This window comes from Bombina bombina, chromosome 4 (genome assembly GCF_027579735.1).
Source record: "Bombina bombina isolate aBomBom1 chromosome 4, aBomBom1.pri, whole genome shotgun sequence".
NCBI lineage: Eukaryota > Metazoa > Chordata > Amphibia > Anura > Bombinatoridae > Bombina > Bombina bombina.
Window position 1 is genome coordinate 506,819,475 of NC_069502.1, and position 16,975 is coordinate 506,836,449.

At 36.3% G+C, this 16,975-nt stretch overlaps 1 protein-coding gene across 1 annotated transcript in view; it reads left to right on the forward strand.

Moving 5' to 3' along the window:
• Positions 1-16,975, forward strand: part of ADGRB3 (adhesion G protein-coupled receptor B3) — a 1,326,607-nt gene that overhangs the window by 1,038,723 nt on the left and 270,909 nt on the right. The window contains exon 19 of the mRNA XM_053710414.1: positions 4,207-4,309. Within this exon, the coding sequence (XP_053566389.1) occupies positions 4,207-4,309 (103 nt within the window). The remainder of the gene's footprint in view (positions 1-4,206; positions 4,310-16,975) is intronic.

The following is a 16,975-nucleotide window of genomic DNA, read 5'->3' on the forward strand; positions in this document are numbered from 1 at the left end:
ATAATTAATAAAAATACAAATTGTACTAGAAATTACACACTTCTCAAATAACTTGTGCATCACAGAAACATATTCACTGTTCTTATATAAGTATTAACACACTATTATCTTTGAGATCTCAAACTTTTGGGTCCATTCCAAAACATTAGTTCTGTAAAGTACATGGCTTTTCACAAGATTTTCAAGCATATGGCAATTCCAATACATGTGAAATTTATTAGAAAATATTGATGTTGTGTGGTTTTATGAGTGGCATCACACAGTGTAAACTCTATATTTTTCAATTCTGTACAAGTATTCCAGTCCATAAAAAAAACAATTTCAATATCTTTTCATATGATTTCCCGACTTTTTTCATTCTTGTATGGAGCTTGAGGGAGGTATACAAATATCAAGCTTCACTTAGACATCTAACCAGGGAAAGCTAGGGTTAAAATCCCTGCGGTCACAACTTCCCTATAGTACTAGTATAAGCAAATAACATTAAATCAGGCATTAAATCCTGCTTGCCTTATATATATAAGTATATTGTGAGGACTATCACAGTAATATCAGTCTCTACCAAATGTGGTAAACAGTAAGGACTTTTTTAAAAACCCATTTTGGCCTTTTTTTAAATGCTTATCTTGGCTGTTTGTTTACATTAATTTTTTAACTAAATAAATCTAAAACTAAATAATAATTGTCAGAATATTAATTTTACATTGCAATTATAAAACCTATATAATTAGAAAAATGTTATAAAATTGGAAATTTAACATTTTATAATTTTAATAGTTAAGTGAAATATATAAAGTCAAACACATTAGGCAATTAAAGGGACATAATACCCATATGCTAAATCACTTAAAAGTGATGCAATATAACTGGAAAAATATGAAAAGAAAATATGACATGGACATCACTATGTAAAAAAGGAAGATATTTTACCTATAAATGTATTCAGCTCACCAGAGTAAGTGTTCTGTTCTCCTGAGTTACTCACTTTGCTATCATCTGCATCTTGAAAAAAAAGCCAATCAGCTTCATCAGTGCTGAGTTCACACCATTTTTTATAGCAAACTTCCTTAAACAGAGGAAGGAAATAAAGTGACTGTGCCTGCACATGATAGATGCATGCTCTCTTGCAAGTCCTGGGACTAGCATTCTGATTGGATGTTAAAAAGTCCCTTTACAATGGGATAAGGCTACTGAAGACATATTTAGATAACATATATTTTATATAGAGTTGATATTTTATAGTCAGCTATTTAAATATATGCTGCATCACTCTCAAGTGTTTAAACATTGGGGTTTCATGTCTGTTTAATACTAGATACATTATTCACTATGCTTTACTTTTGTACGGAACATGCATCTTTTGCTTCCATGTAAGTGAACAGAACACCACAGAAAAAAAAATCCTGTTTCTCAGTGTTTTCTAAACATATGAAAAAAATAGATTTTAAGGCTATATTGTATTTGTTGATGGTGTGGCTTAACCAATTTAAATGCTGGCACCTCTATTGTATTTAAAGAGAAATTATTGATATGGCAAACTAGCAAACTGTAATGGATTGACATGTTTGCCATTAACCAAAATGATCAGGTATCATTTCCAAATTTTCTGTAACTGTTTAGACATTTACATAGATACACACACACACACACACACACACACACACACACAGCTCTCAATGGTCCAATAGCTCAAAAACACTCTATGCTGATGCTTAGTCTAAATTGTCATAATATATTTTATGACAATTCGTCAAATAGCTTTTCAGCTTTATTGAGTATTTTCATTAATCTGTAAGTACATGTAATATTAAATATAATTAAGGTATCTTTTTCTTATTATTTTAAAATCAATATTTTTGGTAATTAATATGTTTAGTGTAACAATTGGTGAAGGTGTCTGTTAAAATTATAGCTTTATCCTAGTACATACTGCTGAAACAGATACTACAGACTCTAAGAGATTTATGTAAAACAGTGACACTGCATGATCCCACAGTTTAAGACTGGAGACATTTAAAAATATATTGCCATGGCAGCAGTACATAAATAGAATGTTTTAGAGACTCCTGGCCTCCAAAAATATGTGTGTGAACCATACTTTTCCTATTTTATAGATTTTGTTTCAAATCACAAAAGATAAGTTATTGCTTGTGCAAGATCTATCATTAAGAAACCATGAAATATATTTGTAATATTAAATATGATTTTATTTTTGTGAAAAAGCATGCTAATGTTTAGACTGAAAAATCTGTCAGTAATTTTCCAACACATGGACAAAAATGTATATGCACATTTATGGTATACTTCTTAAAATGTATAATCCTATGTGACCATAATATTTATTGCACCTTAATTACGGTCGGATATCTAAATTTAGTGAGCACTGTGAGCAGTAACATCCACTATGAAAATGCACACTTAAATGAACTGTCTATAAGGGAGTTCTTATGAAGTTGTTCAAAGCACCTAAATAATAATGGTGTGGCTCTTAACTATCACTGTTTTTTTAAGTGGTGCTGTAAATGTCAACATTTTCATGTCAGCAATCTTCTGACAGGCCACTCTGTCACCTTGTGTAAGTACAGGCTAATAGAGGAAAAAAAGAATTAAAATAAAAGAGGAAGCTACTCTTTTGTCACTTCCTCTGTGTCTCTGTTGTGTGATCAACAGTAAGAGAACATTGAAAAGATAACAGACATACACCACCAGACTTCAACCTACCCTTTGCTCATAGCCTGCACCTTCTAAAGGACACATTGTCCTATTAGGGGTATGCTACCATTTAAAGTAGAGCATTAGTTAAACGTGTTATTTTGGTGCCAAGTCAAAATAAGCATGACAATGAAAGTCACCTATGTTGCATCTTTTTCCGGTGAGAGCTATTACTGACCATCAACTTATTAAAAAAAACTATTTTGGTATGGTTTATTCACTATAATATTAGAAACAGATGTTTGAGTAAAATACTTTTACATTATAGTTATCAAACCCTCTCTAAACCCTCTCTCTTAGGGGACAATTCTATAAAGTTCTAGACATGTTTTTCCATGCAACACTCGCAAGCTGTCCCTTGCGAGTGGCGAGATGTCTCCCATACAAATAATGAGAGCTCTCTACTAGGTAAAAGTTCACAATGGAGGGCGAAGTACAGAGGGGTAAACCGGCGTTTTTTAAAACCTGAATGTTACACCTAATACAAATCAAATTACGCTGTTTTCAGTGCACTGTACCTTAAATTCGCTGTGATTTTCGTATGCATAGGTTTTCCTCTCAGAATAATTAGGGCCAGATTACAAGTGGAACAGTATTTAGTGCTCCTCCTCGATCACTAATTCCGCTAGAAGTAAGCTATTTGCATACATCAGGTAGCGCTCATATTACAAGTTGAAAGTAAAGAGTTTAAAGATTTCACGCGCTACTTTACTTCTATGTATGAATTTTTCTTTTTTTTGCACTTCCAATGTACTGAAATTATGATTTACATTTTGCATATTTAATACAATTTATTCCTGTATAATTTACCTACAAATTTTACATTTGTGATAAAATATTATTTTTGGTGAACAATTTCTTTATGAATTTTTGATGCACTATAACAACACATTTTTTGCCCTGTGTATTTTTGTGTGAATGGTTAAATTATTCACTTTTTATGATTTTTAAATTACAATTTCCATTGTGCACTTTTGTAATTTTGTATACATCTCCTTCCCATACGGAAATGCAGTCTACAACCCTCAGCGAGACACCCTGCTTTTAGTGTAAAAAGGGGCTTTTTGTAATTCTACCAGGTAAATAGAGGGACTGGCGAGCACTTTTATAGAATCTCACCAGCCCAGACAGCTTTTTAGAATTGGGCCCTTAGCCATAACTTCAGATGTTACCTGGGCTACCAGCTACCAATACTAATACAAAGAAGGACTTTTGTAGGAACAGACCATACAAGGCACAGTACACCCATTTTGTAAATTATATGTTTCTTCTTATGTTATGTTAATATACATGCCAAAAAATATATTCATAATTTATATTATGACTTGACACCAATTTTATGAAAGTTTAAAATATTGTCTTGCCTCAAAAAATTTCATGCATTTTCATTTTGACCGGGCACTTCTTACTATTCAAAATGGCTGTATACCTACTATACACAGCATACAAGTACAGTATTTTTTTAATAAAACAGCTATTTGCTTTTGTTAACAGATATATCAAGTCAGAAAGGTCAATTATTCTGATTAACTTCTGCCTATCAATCATTTCATCAAACATCCTCATCCTGGTGGGTCAAACACAGATTCATAACAAGGTAAGAACAAAATGATTAATACATATTTGATTGTTATAGCTTGAAATGCCATTGAAAACATATTTATCTATGTGCTCGCACATTTTGCTGTTGACACTTTTTAGCTTGAGATGAAATTTGTAATGTTGCAAATTTGTACCATAAAACCTACATGCTGACTATATTCTGGCACACTAAATAAGTGAATATTAGGCAATAGCATTTACATATATTTATTCTTGTTGGTTTTCTTCATGCATGCATAAAATTAACTTTTGATATAAAGGGATGCAAGCTGAAGGCTGTAAAAACAGATTTCAGTTGAATGTCCATATTTATGGCATGGTTTTATTACATGAAATCATTTTGCTGGGCCATACAGAATAAATTAAAGTAAGCCATTTATTCTGTCAGTAAAACTCATCCTCCTTTTCTAAGAAATGTTCCCATTTGTCATCCATAATGTTGTAAAATGGTAGTTGATATAGTGATATGAAATCATGGAGAGATAACTTCATATATTATTTTCATGTTTACTTAAGAGCACTTGTATGGTAAAATAGAAATTACCTACACACAGGGTAGGAAAAAAGCTTTGGTTTAAGCATAAATAGGATTTGCTGTATAATAATTTTTCTTTGCTGTAATCATATGGCTTGTACCTAATGTTTTATTTAAGTCAGGATTTGTGTTGCCTGTTAATAAGAGACTAACTGTTTATATTTTGATATATTAATCTAAGGTTGACTCTATGTAAAAAGTGATTTAGCTGTAATCAAACTTAACCGTTTTTTATTTGCATAAATCTTTTGTAGATGATCTATTTATATAGCCCATAAAGTTAGTTTTTTGGATGGATGGATAGTTTTACTTTTTTTTTTTAAATAACATTGCTCTGATTTTCAAACTCCTAACCAAGCCCCAAAGTTTCAGGAGAATACCGACGTATACCTACTCCAGCTTGCTTCTGTTTGTGTAAAGGGTCTTTTTATATGCAAAGGAAGGGGGAGAGAGTCTGATATTTCCCACTTGCAGTGGGTGTTCCAGTAACCTTTTAAACAGAGCTAAACTGGAAGATTCTAAGTAAGTTTTTTAACCGTTTTATACAGGATTCATGTATCCTGTATAAAACCATTTAAAAACTTACTTAGAATCTTCCAGTTTAGCTCTGTTTAAAAGGTTAATGGGACACCCACTGCAAGTGGGAAATATCAGACTCTCTCCCCCTTCCTTTGCATATGAAAAGACCCTTTATGCATAGATATCAGTATCCATGCATATTATTCTTTATAGTAGTGTCTATTACATGCAGTTATATGAAAATTGGTGTATACTGTCCCTTTAAGTAACTGTTATATATAATGTCTTTTATGATGTTTATGTATATTATATAACATATTGATTGATTATTTGCAAAAAAGGGTATTGTAAGAACAGCTTCCATACTTGACTCTTACAACTAGTTGGACAATTTTGAATAACTACAATATTGCATAGGTATGTTACCTTGACTTGGAGATGATGTTTAATGATTATGATTATAGCTATTACTATTATACTGGGGCACAATTAATGCATGGTATAATCAAGAGACACAATACATTCTGATAAGTGATGTCAAGATCTCTGCTTTGTGTGGAAGTTTACATTTCATATTCTGATTGGATCTAGCAGAGATGAATGAAGATGATTGTTTGATATATAATGTTCTTTTCCTGACACATAATTTGTTGGAAAAGGTTACAGTGAACTAGGGAGCAGTCTGAACCTGCAGGCCATTTGTTTTATAGAATTATAACATGGTAAATTCCAATCAAGTAGAATGGGTTTGCTCAAGTCTTTCCAATACAGTTTTATAATAATTTTGAAAATTATTTGCACTATGTAAATTTTCTGTTTCTATTTAGTTTCTTTTCCAGCTTTATTCCAGTCCATCGGGAAAAAAACACCTTTTACACAAGTTCGTAATAAAGATTTTTATATATAAAATAGAAGACTTTTAAAACCTATTTTGGCCTGTTTCACATGGCTCTATTTTGGCTGTTCATCTCATGTATACACGGTTTACAAATAAAACTGAGTACAATTTATCTTTTGGCTGGTGGACAAGTTTACCAGCAAGGCCTGCCCGTATTCACAGCAAGTGGATATAGGATGATGATCATTGCTGTCCACATTAATTATTACACAAGCAGTGCCCTGTTCTTGCATGCCCTGCCAATCACCCCAAATGAACAAGTCCGAGTTGATTTAACTTCACAAGCTCTGAGGTAATGGAGAGGTTAGAAAACTATAGTCTTATGACTTTAACTTCTTAACATGCATCTAGAAAGCTATCATGAGCAAGTCTACACCTCAAGGGTTTCAAAGCAGCATCATTTGCTTGATAAATATAGCACAATACATTTATAGCTTTTTTACAATATCAAAATTCTGGATACTTATCAAACATTATGGCCATGTTTAAATTGTTGCTGATAACAAAATATTATTTGTCATAATGGTTAATTTTTTTCAGTTTAGCACTTAACATCACTCAGCAGTATGACTCAGTTTGTTGCATGTGTTTTTTCTTGCTCAATGTTAAATTTTGGTTGTGGATGATGCACTAGTGGCACCAAAGTACTTTGATAAAGTGAGGCTTTTGTTTCTAATATAAAGCTACACTTTTCTTCACAAAAAGGCAGAATTTGTGATTTTCATTTGTCTTCAATGCATTTTTAAATGTATTAGGTTGGGGGAGGAAGTGGAGACAGTGTCACATAGTTTAAGAAGTGGTTTACTGAAATAACAGGTTACATTTAATGAAAACTGGTTACCATCAAAATCTAATATATATTTCATATAATACCATCCAAGCAGAGATGTAAGGCACTAAGGCATTACAAGGAATGTGAATGGTCATCTGTGTCAGAATCAGCTAAAGTATAAAAAAGTATAGAAAAGGCTTTCTGAATATCAAGTAACAGTTTCAGTGGAATGTTTTGAAAAAGCCTGATTGGAAGAGCTCTAACAAGTTGGAACATGTGTTTGTTGGCTTTGGTGATATCTAAAGTCAATTGTGCAAATCCTAATGTATTTAAAACTGTGATTAAACAAAGTAAGACTCTAAGGGGCTGATTTATTAAGAGTCGGACGGACATGATCCGCTGTAGCGATCATATCCGTACAACATCGCTGATTGCCTACAGCATATGCTGTCTGCATTTAACATTGCACAAGCAGTTCTGGTGAACTGCTTGTGGAATGCCACCCCCTTCAGATTTGCGTCCAATCAGGTGTTAGCAGGGGGTGTTAATCAACCAGATCGTATGTGATCGGGCTGATTGCTGTGCGCCGCCTCAGAAGTGGCGTACGAGTTAAGGTGCTGCGGTCTTAAGACTGCTGCTTCTTAACTCCTGTTTCCGGCGAGGCTGAAGAATCGCGCGGAAACAGATGTATCTGGCCACATTCAGAGCATTATAAATCGGCCCCAATGCATGGTGATCAGTGAAGAACACCAAATAGTGTTCTGTAGAATTAAGCTTGAAGATACAAAAGCTAAATACATTAAAACTTCCCGAGATGCTGTCAATAATGTGATTTGTCCAGTTACTATTATTATTATTAACTAATATTATGATTCAATGGACCATTATTGTTTACCTTATAAACAAAGGTAATAATAACAAAAAATGTCCCACTACAGACGCTGTTACAAAGAATTCCTTAAAATCCTAAGCCTCTGCTTGTTTATTCACCCCATTTTTGTTAAGTCAGCAATCACGTTGAGCAAGAAAGCAATGTTTTTACATTCCTTGAGTACTTCAAGCCTCCTAATAGATATCAAACACATGTAACTACTGCAACTATGCAAATCTGATTTGCCATCTAGCTGGCTGCTTGCAGCCAAGACTGGAAGCAGTTTGGTAAATGCATAGGTTAAGGCTTAGGAGAAGGGGAATGTGTCTGCTTTAGCTTCCCAAATGGTATTCTGTAATGAAAATACCTGATGTTTCCTGCTTTGTCCCCCACTTGTGGATTGTTTCCTTATTCTGCACTTTAACCTCAGTCTGATTTTGCGTACTAACCTAGATGAACTATTGCTGATTGCTTAACCTACCTGAGCCATGCAGTTTTTGGGACATTGTGTTTCAGGATACTGTATTATTGATTGCTGGCCTCTCTAATATTGAGTGTTTTGCTGAGTTAACTTTGCAATGCTTAGGTTAACCCTTTAACACCTATATGCATTGCTGGGAAGAATTATGTTTTCTGGTCTACACTTCTATTAGTTTATATGCTTTTAAGTTTTTTGTATATACCTGTTTTACAGTTTGAGAATATTTTGCAATAAAATTTCAGCTTTTTTTTTTTTCTTACTATGCATTTTGTCCTAACATGTTTATTCTGTTCAGCTTATACTGCTTTATGTTTGGCATGTGTGTGCACACATATATTGGCATTATTGTTATTTTTATAGATTACATTTCTCATAAGTTTAGTTTCTTCATTTTGATGCAATCTACTGTCATTATTCATCAGTGTATATTAATTATCTGTGTAATTTATATTTTTAAATATTTTTAAATATATCTGTACATCTTACCTTTTGAGTTGTTTCTTTGTATTGTGTGATACCACTGAGTCCTAGAGAACAATACAAATTTCCCAGTAATTCACATCTTTTTCAGGTTCTGTAGCCTCATTTTAGGAACAAGACAATGGGGCCTATTTATCAAATGTCTTGCGGACCTGATCTGACAGTGCGGATCAGGTCCGCAAGACATCGCTGAATGCGGAGAGCAATACGTTCTCTGTATTCAGGATTGCACCAGCAGCTCACAAGAGCTGCTGGTGCAACGCCGCCCCCTTCAGACTCGCGGCCAATGGGCCGCCAGCAGGGGGGTGTCAATCAACCCGATCGTTCTCGATCAGGTTGATTTCCGGCGATTCCTGTCCGCCTGCTCAGAGCAGACGGACAGGGTTATGGAGCAGCGGTCTTTAGACCGCTGCTTCATAACTGCTGTTTCTGGTGAGTCTGAAGACTCGCCAGAAACACGGACCCACAAGCTCCGTTCGGAGCTTGATAAATGGGCCCCAATGTCTTAAAACTTGTTTTAGAACACATATGTTGCTACAATATAGTGTGATATCAAGGTGACACATAACTAAAAAGGAGAACTACTCTACTTGGCAGAATTATCCATACACATTATATTACAATTATCTTAGAAAATGTATCAAAATCATTGTTACTTGGTGGTAACTAATGCCAAAACCCTGTGTAGTAGTGTCTCAAGCATTCTTATGGTTTTATTAGTGCACACATTATGCCAGACCAACTTCTCTGTTTTCACATAAAGTTTGTCTTCCACATGGCCATACAGAAGTCAATGGTTATGTCTTCTCTTTCCATTCCTATCATCCCTACCAACATTTTGATAAATTTAAATATTTTAATATTGATTATTGTATAAAAACATGAATATCTATTCTACTTTGTTAGGGGCAAGTCCCCTATAATGGGCCAGATTAGGATATTGTGGCTCTTGCACAACCTACACTTTAAATGGATATCGCAACCACAAGAAATAGCACTCACATTGAAAGTTATAGGTTGCACTTGAGTGAAAGCTGAAACTGCTCTAGAATATTTAGGGTGACTTGAAACCTAACAAAAAGTAAAGTGTAAGGGTTAAAAACGTTTTCCACAAAACACATCCAAAGCACTTTTTAATATTTGTAAATAGGTTTTCAAAGGGTTAAAAAGGGATATGACAAAGTGTTTGATTTGAAACGGCTTCAACATATATAGTATATATATATATATATATATATATATATATATATATATATGTTCAAATATATGTATGCATGTATGTAAACATATCTGTATATGTGTATACATGAGTATTTGTGTTTATATGTGTCAAAGTAACAAGAGTATTGCATTGAGCAATGATACTTTTTTATTGGACTAACTATACATTTATAAGATGACAAGTTTTCGGAAGAATTTCTTCCTTTTTCAAGTCTGAAGCAATACTGACCAATTTGATGGAATTTACAGATTATATCTTAAAACATAGAATGGCTAGAAAGACAGAAAGTGCTACAGAGGTCTGAATGCAGGAGGAGGAGGGGGTGTCGTGAAAATCATGATGGCGGTTTAGGAGACAGAGGAAACATATGGTTATACACAAAGCATATACTGACAAAGTTATATATCAACATAGAATCAGAATATATATATAAAAAAAAAAACAGACAGGGGAAACATATGGTTATACACAAAGCATATACTGACAAAGTTATATATCAACATAGAATCAGAATATATATAGAAAAAATTTTTTTTTTTGATAATGGGTTAAGAAACCAGAGTCCACATTTAGTCCAGAATTTAGCAAGTTGAAGTGCATTATCATTTTCATTTCAAAGGTTTTTCTTTCCATGGTGTTTTGAAGTTGCCTCTGAGAATCTTGATTTTGAGGTTTTGGATGGAGTGGTCAGGTTGGGTGAAATGGTGACCAACAGGGGTACAGTATTTTGTTTCACAGTGGTTTTTGATTGAGTGTCTGTGTAAGTTCATCCTAAGCCCAGAAGCAGAACTTTTTTTCACTTTCTGCGATGAGATTTTTTTTAGTTAAAAATTTTCTGCAGGTCATTTTGAAATAGAAATCACTTCACCATGGTCTCTTCATGCATACCCCTCTGCATATCAATATTACCCTGGTCTACTCTCTTCATGCATACAACCCTTGCTTATCAATATCACCATGGTCTCTTCATGCATACCCCCCCCCCTGCATATCAATATCACCCTGGTCTACTCTCTTCATGCATACCACTGTTGCTTATCAATATCACCATGGTCTCTTCATGCATACCCCCCCCCCTGCATATCAATATCGCCCTGGTCTACTCTCTTCATATATACCACTCTTGCTTATCAATATCACCATGGTCTCTTCATGCATACCCCCCCTGCATATCAATATCACCCTGGTCTACTCTCTTCATGTATACCACTCTTGCTTATCAATATCACCATGGTCTCTTCATGCATACCCCCCCCCCCGCATATCAATATCACCCTGGTCTACTCTCTTCATGCATACCCCCTTTGTATTCAATATCATCATGGTCTCTTCATGCATACCCCCCCTTCATATCAATATCACCCTGGTCTATTCATGCATACCCCCTGCAATATATTATATAAACATACTTTCATTGCACATATACCCCACCATACTGATTTTATTATGATTACTATGTGACTATATATATATATATATATATATATATATACACACACACACCCACGTGTATGTATGTATGTATATATATATATATATATATATATATCCTCACACATGTATACATATATATATATATATATATATATATATATATATATATATATATATATATATATATATATATATATATATATATATTAACACATTTATTAAAAAAACTAAATCTGGCTCCTAGAATCATTTCTTTAAAGGGCCAGTGTACACTAAAATCATGGATCATATACCAGTAATAAATTCCCTAATTAACTAAATGAGATATGTATAGGAATTTTGAAAAACAATGCTTTTAGTACATTTTACTTTTTTATTTCCTGCTCCTGAAATATTCTGGATGGTGCTGACATTCCCCAAGAAAAGGGCTGAGCTCTGCTTGAGGCTAGCACGCCCACCCTCCAATCATAAGCCATATGCAAATCCACATTGCACTCCAGCAAAACATAGTTAGTTATTAGAAAAGACAACAATAGGTCCAAACAGTGCAACCTTTATTAACTCATACAGCATGTATACTTGAATCAGACCAAGTATTTTACTGCGTATGTATGTAACCCCAGTCCATCCTCCATTCCATTTAAACAGTAGTATATCGGTGCCAGACAGAACACTGTGTGTGGAGCAGCTCCATATAAAGAAGACCGGCAATGCGTGTTCTACGCAGCAGCTGCCTATGACAAAAACTCAGAGTAGATGAAGAATATATCGTGTAGCAGCGTTCAGTTGCAATGTTTTCCCTCAATTTGAATTTTTTGCCTGCCCACACAAATTTCCTGTGGATCGCTAGCCCGACCTGAAGCAACACTACTTGTTTCACTAGATGAAGACACTGCTTCACAATCCGTGGGCTTCTTGCACAGACCTGCCCCTGCATCAGTGCACAACATGGGATATCAGTTCAGAAATTGTTATGCTGTACAGTACCTGGTCTACGGTATATAATATCTTGCAAGTCACCATGTTGTGCACTGATGCAGGGGCAGGTCTGTGCAAGAAGCCCACAGAATGTGAAACAGTGTCTTCATCTAGTGAAACAAGTAGGGTTGCTTCAGGTCCGGCTAGCGATCCAAAGTAAATTTGTGTGGGCAGGCAAATAATTCAAATTGAGGGAAAACATCGCAACTGAACGCTGCTACACTGTAGCGTGTTAAGGAGCCTACAATATATTCTTCATCTACTCTGAGTTTGTGTCATAGGCAGCTGCTGCGTAGAACACGCATTGCCGGTCTTCTTTATATGGAGCTGCTCCACACACAGTGTTCTGTCTGGCACCTATATACTGCTGTTTAAATGGAATGGAGGATGGACATATGGAGTCTTCATCTAGTGAAACAAGTGGAGTTGCTTCAGGTCCTGCTAGCGATTGTGGCAGGCAAATAATCCAAATTAAGGCATGAAGGTGCGCAGACAGAGAAGGGAGTGGGAAGTCAGGGTTGAGGATCGTCTCTTAGCAAGCAGCATGGGTTGGGAGAGCAATATGAAAAACTGCATATTTATTATTAAAAAAATATATACACACACTTCCAATAAGTTTACCAATTCACTTACAACTTTAGCACACAGAAAACTTGGATGTATAATGTCTGGCCCTGACTTACCAATTCTGCAATCTGTTACCCTCCGCTTTTGAGTTCAGGAAGAGAGAAGAAATTGAAAACGGAGCAACGTAGTAAATATTTAGACCGAGATAGAATGGGACACTGACACCTGCAGGTAAAAATGAAAAGTGCAGGCAATTTTCTTTTTTTTTACTGTCGCGTCCGGTCTTTCTGCAGACACACTCCAGATTCTGCGATGAGATCGCACATCGCACAGTGTTCTGCCTTGGGGATCCTAAGGTACAGTTTTTGGCTTGTTTCTCCAATATAACATCTAACTTCACATGCAGTGCAATGTATCATGTATACCACATTTGCAGATATACATGAATATGCCCCTTTAATGTTATAGGATTTACTCTTGTGATTAGCTGTGCTGCTTTCACAAATGTGTTGACATAGTTTGCAGAGAGCTTTGTTGCAGCACTTGGTTCCATTCTGAGTGTTCTTTTTATCAAGGGGTAGCTTTCTGTGGACCAATTTCTGTTTTAGGTTGGGTGGTTGTCTGAGTACCAGGATAGAGGGTTTTGGAAAGCTTTTTTTGAGTGTGGGATCCTCTAAGAGTAGTGGCTGTAAGTCTTTTATAATTTTTTGTATACCTTCTACAGCAGGGTTATATTTGAATACTAGTGGGATACACAATATGTTTTTCTTCCTGTATTTTAGCAAGTGTTCACATGGAGTATTGAGGGCAGAGTTAATTTGTTTGTATATAACCCTTGTTTTGTAACCTTTTTCTCTGAATGATTGGGACAGTGTGATGAGGTGTTTGTCACGGTCCTTGGTGTCTGAGCAAATTCTGTGATATTATATCTTTATATCTTTTCATGTGACAACACTGAAGAAATTACATTTTGCTACAATGTAAAGTAGTGAAAGTACAGCCTGTATAACAGTGTAAATTTGCTGTCCCCTCAAAATTACTCAACACACAGCCATTAATTTCTAAACCGTTGGCAACATAAGTGAGTACACCCCGAAGTGGAAATGTCCAAATTGGGCAATTTTCCCTTCCCGGTGTCATGTGACTTGTTAGTGTTACAAGGTCTCAGGTGGGAATTGGGAGCAGGTGTGTTAAATTCGCTCTCACACTCTCTCATACTGGTCACTGGAAGTTCAACATGGCACCTCAAGGCAAAGAACTCTTGGAGGATCTGAAAAAAAGAATTATTGCTCTATATAAAAATGGCCTTTGCTATAAGGGGATTGCCAAGACCCTGAAACTGAGCTGCAGCATGGTGGACAAGACCATACAGTGGTTTCACAGGACAGGTTCCACTCAGAACAGGCCTCGCCATGGTCGACCAAAGAAGTTGAGTGCACATGCTCAGTGTCATATCCAGAGGTTGTCTTTGGGAACTACACATATGAGTGCTGCCAGCATTGCTGCAGAGGTTGAAGGGGTGGGGTGTCAGCCTGTCAGTGCTCAGATCATACGCCACACACTGCATCAAATTGGTCTGCATGGCTGTTGTCCCAGAAGGAAGCCTCTTCTAAAGATGATATACAAGAAAGCCCACAAACAGTTTGCTGATGACAAGCAGACTAAGTATGTGAATTACTGGAACAATGTCCTGTGGTCCGATGAGACCAAGATAAACTTATTTGGTTCAGATGGTGTGTGGCGACAACCAGGTGAGGAGTACAAAGACAAGTGTGTCTTGCCTACAGTCAAGCATGGTGGTGGGAGTGTCATGGTCTGGACCTGCATGAGTGCTGCCGGCACTGGGGAGCTACAGTTCATTGAAGGAACTATGAATGCCAACATGTACTGAGACATACTGAAGCAGAGCATGATCCCCTCCCTTTGGAGACTGGGCCGCAGGGAAGTATTCCAAAATTATAACGACCCCAAACACACCTCCAAGACAACCGCTGCCTTGCTAAAGAAGCTGAGGGTAAAGGTGATGGACTGGCCAAGCATGTCTCAAGACCTAAACTCTAGCTGTGGGGCATCCTCAAACGGAAGGTGGGGGAGTGCAAAGTCTCTAACATCCACCAGCTCTGTGATGTCGTTATGGAGGAGTGGAAGAGAACTCCATTGGCAACCTGTGAACCTCTGGTGAACTAGATGCCCGGGGAGAGAGAGCGCAAAAGAAAGGGGGAGAAAGCGCAAAAGAGAGGGGGGGAGAGAGTGCAAAAGAGAGGGGGGGGAGAGAGAGTGCAAAAGAGAGGGGAGAGAAAGCACAAAATAAAGGGGGAGAGAGAGAGCGCAAAAGAGAGGGGGGAGAGAGAGCGCAAAAGGGAGGGGAGAGAGAGAGGGGGGAGAGAGCGCAAAAGAGATGGGGGAGAGAGAGAGCGCAAAATAGATGGGGGAGAGAGAGAGCGCAAAATAGATGGGGGAGAGAGCGCAAAAGAGCAGGGGAGAGATAGCGCAAAAGAGAGGGGGAGAGAGCGCAAAAGAAAGGGGGAGAGAGAGCGCAAAAGAGAGGGGGGAGAGAGAGAGTGCAAATTAGAGGGGGAGAGCTTGAGCTCAAAAGAGAGGGGGAGAAAGCTCAAAAGAGAGGGGGAGAGAGCAAAAGAGAGGGGGAGAGAGAGAGAGCGCAAAAGAGAGGTTGATAGGGTGGAGAGAGAGCTCAAAAGAAAGGGGGGAGAGAGAGAGCTCAAAAGAGAGGGGGAGAGAGAGAGCAAAAGAGATGGGGGAGAGAGAGAGAGCAAAAGAGAGGGGGAGGGAGAGCGCGCCAGGGGTGGGACCGCTGTACTGCAAAAAATGGCCCGTGTGAACGGGCTTTAGGACTAGTATATATATATATATATATATATATATATATATATATAAATATGCTGTATAATTTGTATTGTTTTTAACATGTGTTACTTTAAATTTCTATGTTCTTCCTTCAGCTTTAATGCAATTGATCTAGTACTGTGTCAGGTTAGCACATGAGCGATAACTAATAAGGCTTTTTGAAGCACATCCCATATAGATCTATGTGGAGAAGGAGTTATCACAGTCGCAATATCCAAAGTCCTAAAGTTAGCGTGCCTGAATCTTTCACGCGTGCAATCTTTTTTTTACTTTCAACTTGTAATACACACGCTAATCTGACTGTGCTAATTTTTTTTTACTTTGAGCACAGTTAGTGCTCTAACAGAAATAAGAAATAGTGCGCCAATTGTAATATGGCCCACTATTGGGCTTTCTGTAAAAAAAGTTTCTAAAAAGTACAGTAAGCAACATTTTTTTAAGATTGTATGATATGAAATTAGCAGTGTTTGAGATTTATTGATTTTGAAAATTAAAGGACCAGTAAATACAGTAGATTTGTAAAATCGACAAATGCATGATAACAAGACAATGTAATAGCACTTAGTCTGAACTTCAAATTAGTAGTAAAAATATTTTCTAAAATATTTCAGTTATATTAATTTCCATACCCCCTGTACAATGTGACAGCCATCAGCCAATCATAAATGCATATACGTATATTTTGTGAATTATTGCATATGCTCAGTAGGATCTGGTGACTCAAAATGTGTAAATATGAAAAGACAGTGCACGATTTGTTAATGGAAGTAAATTGGAAAGTTGTTTAAAATTGTATGCTCTATCTGAATCATTAAATTTTAAGTTTGACTTAAGTGTCCCTTTAAGTATTATATTTGAAAGGACTAATTTCAAAATCGTATTGTTTAAGACTCCAATTTATGCAGATGTTAACCATCTGTTCAAGTTTAGTGTCATGTCAAAGATAATGCATGAATGTAAAATCAAATGATCTGTTATCTTCATATGAAATAACCTCAAACATGGTTCCCATATAATATGATCCCACATGAATCATTAA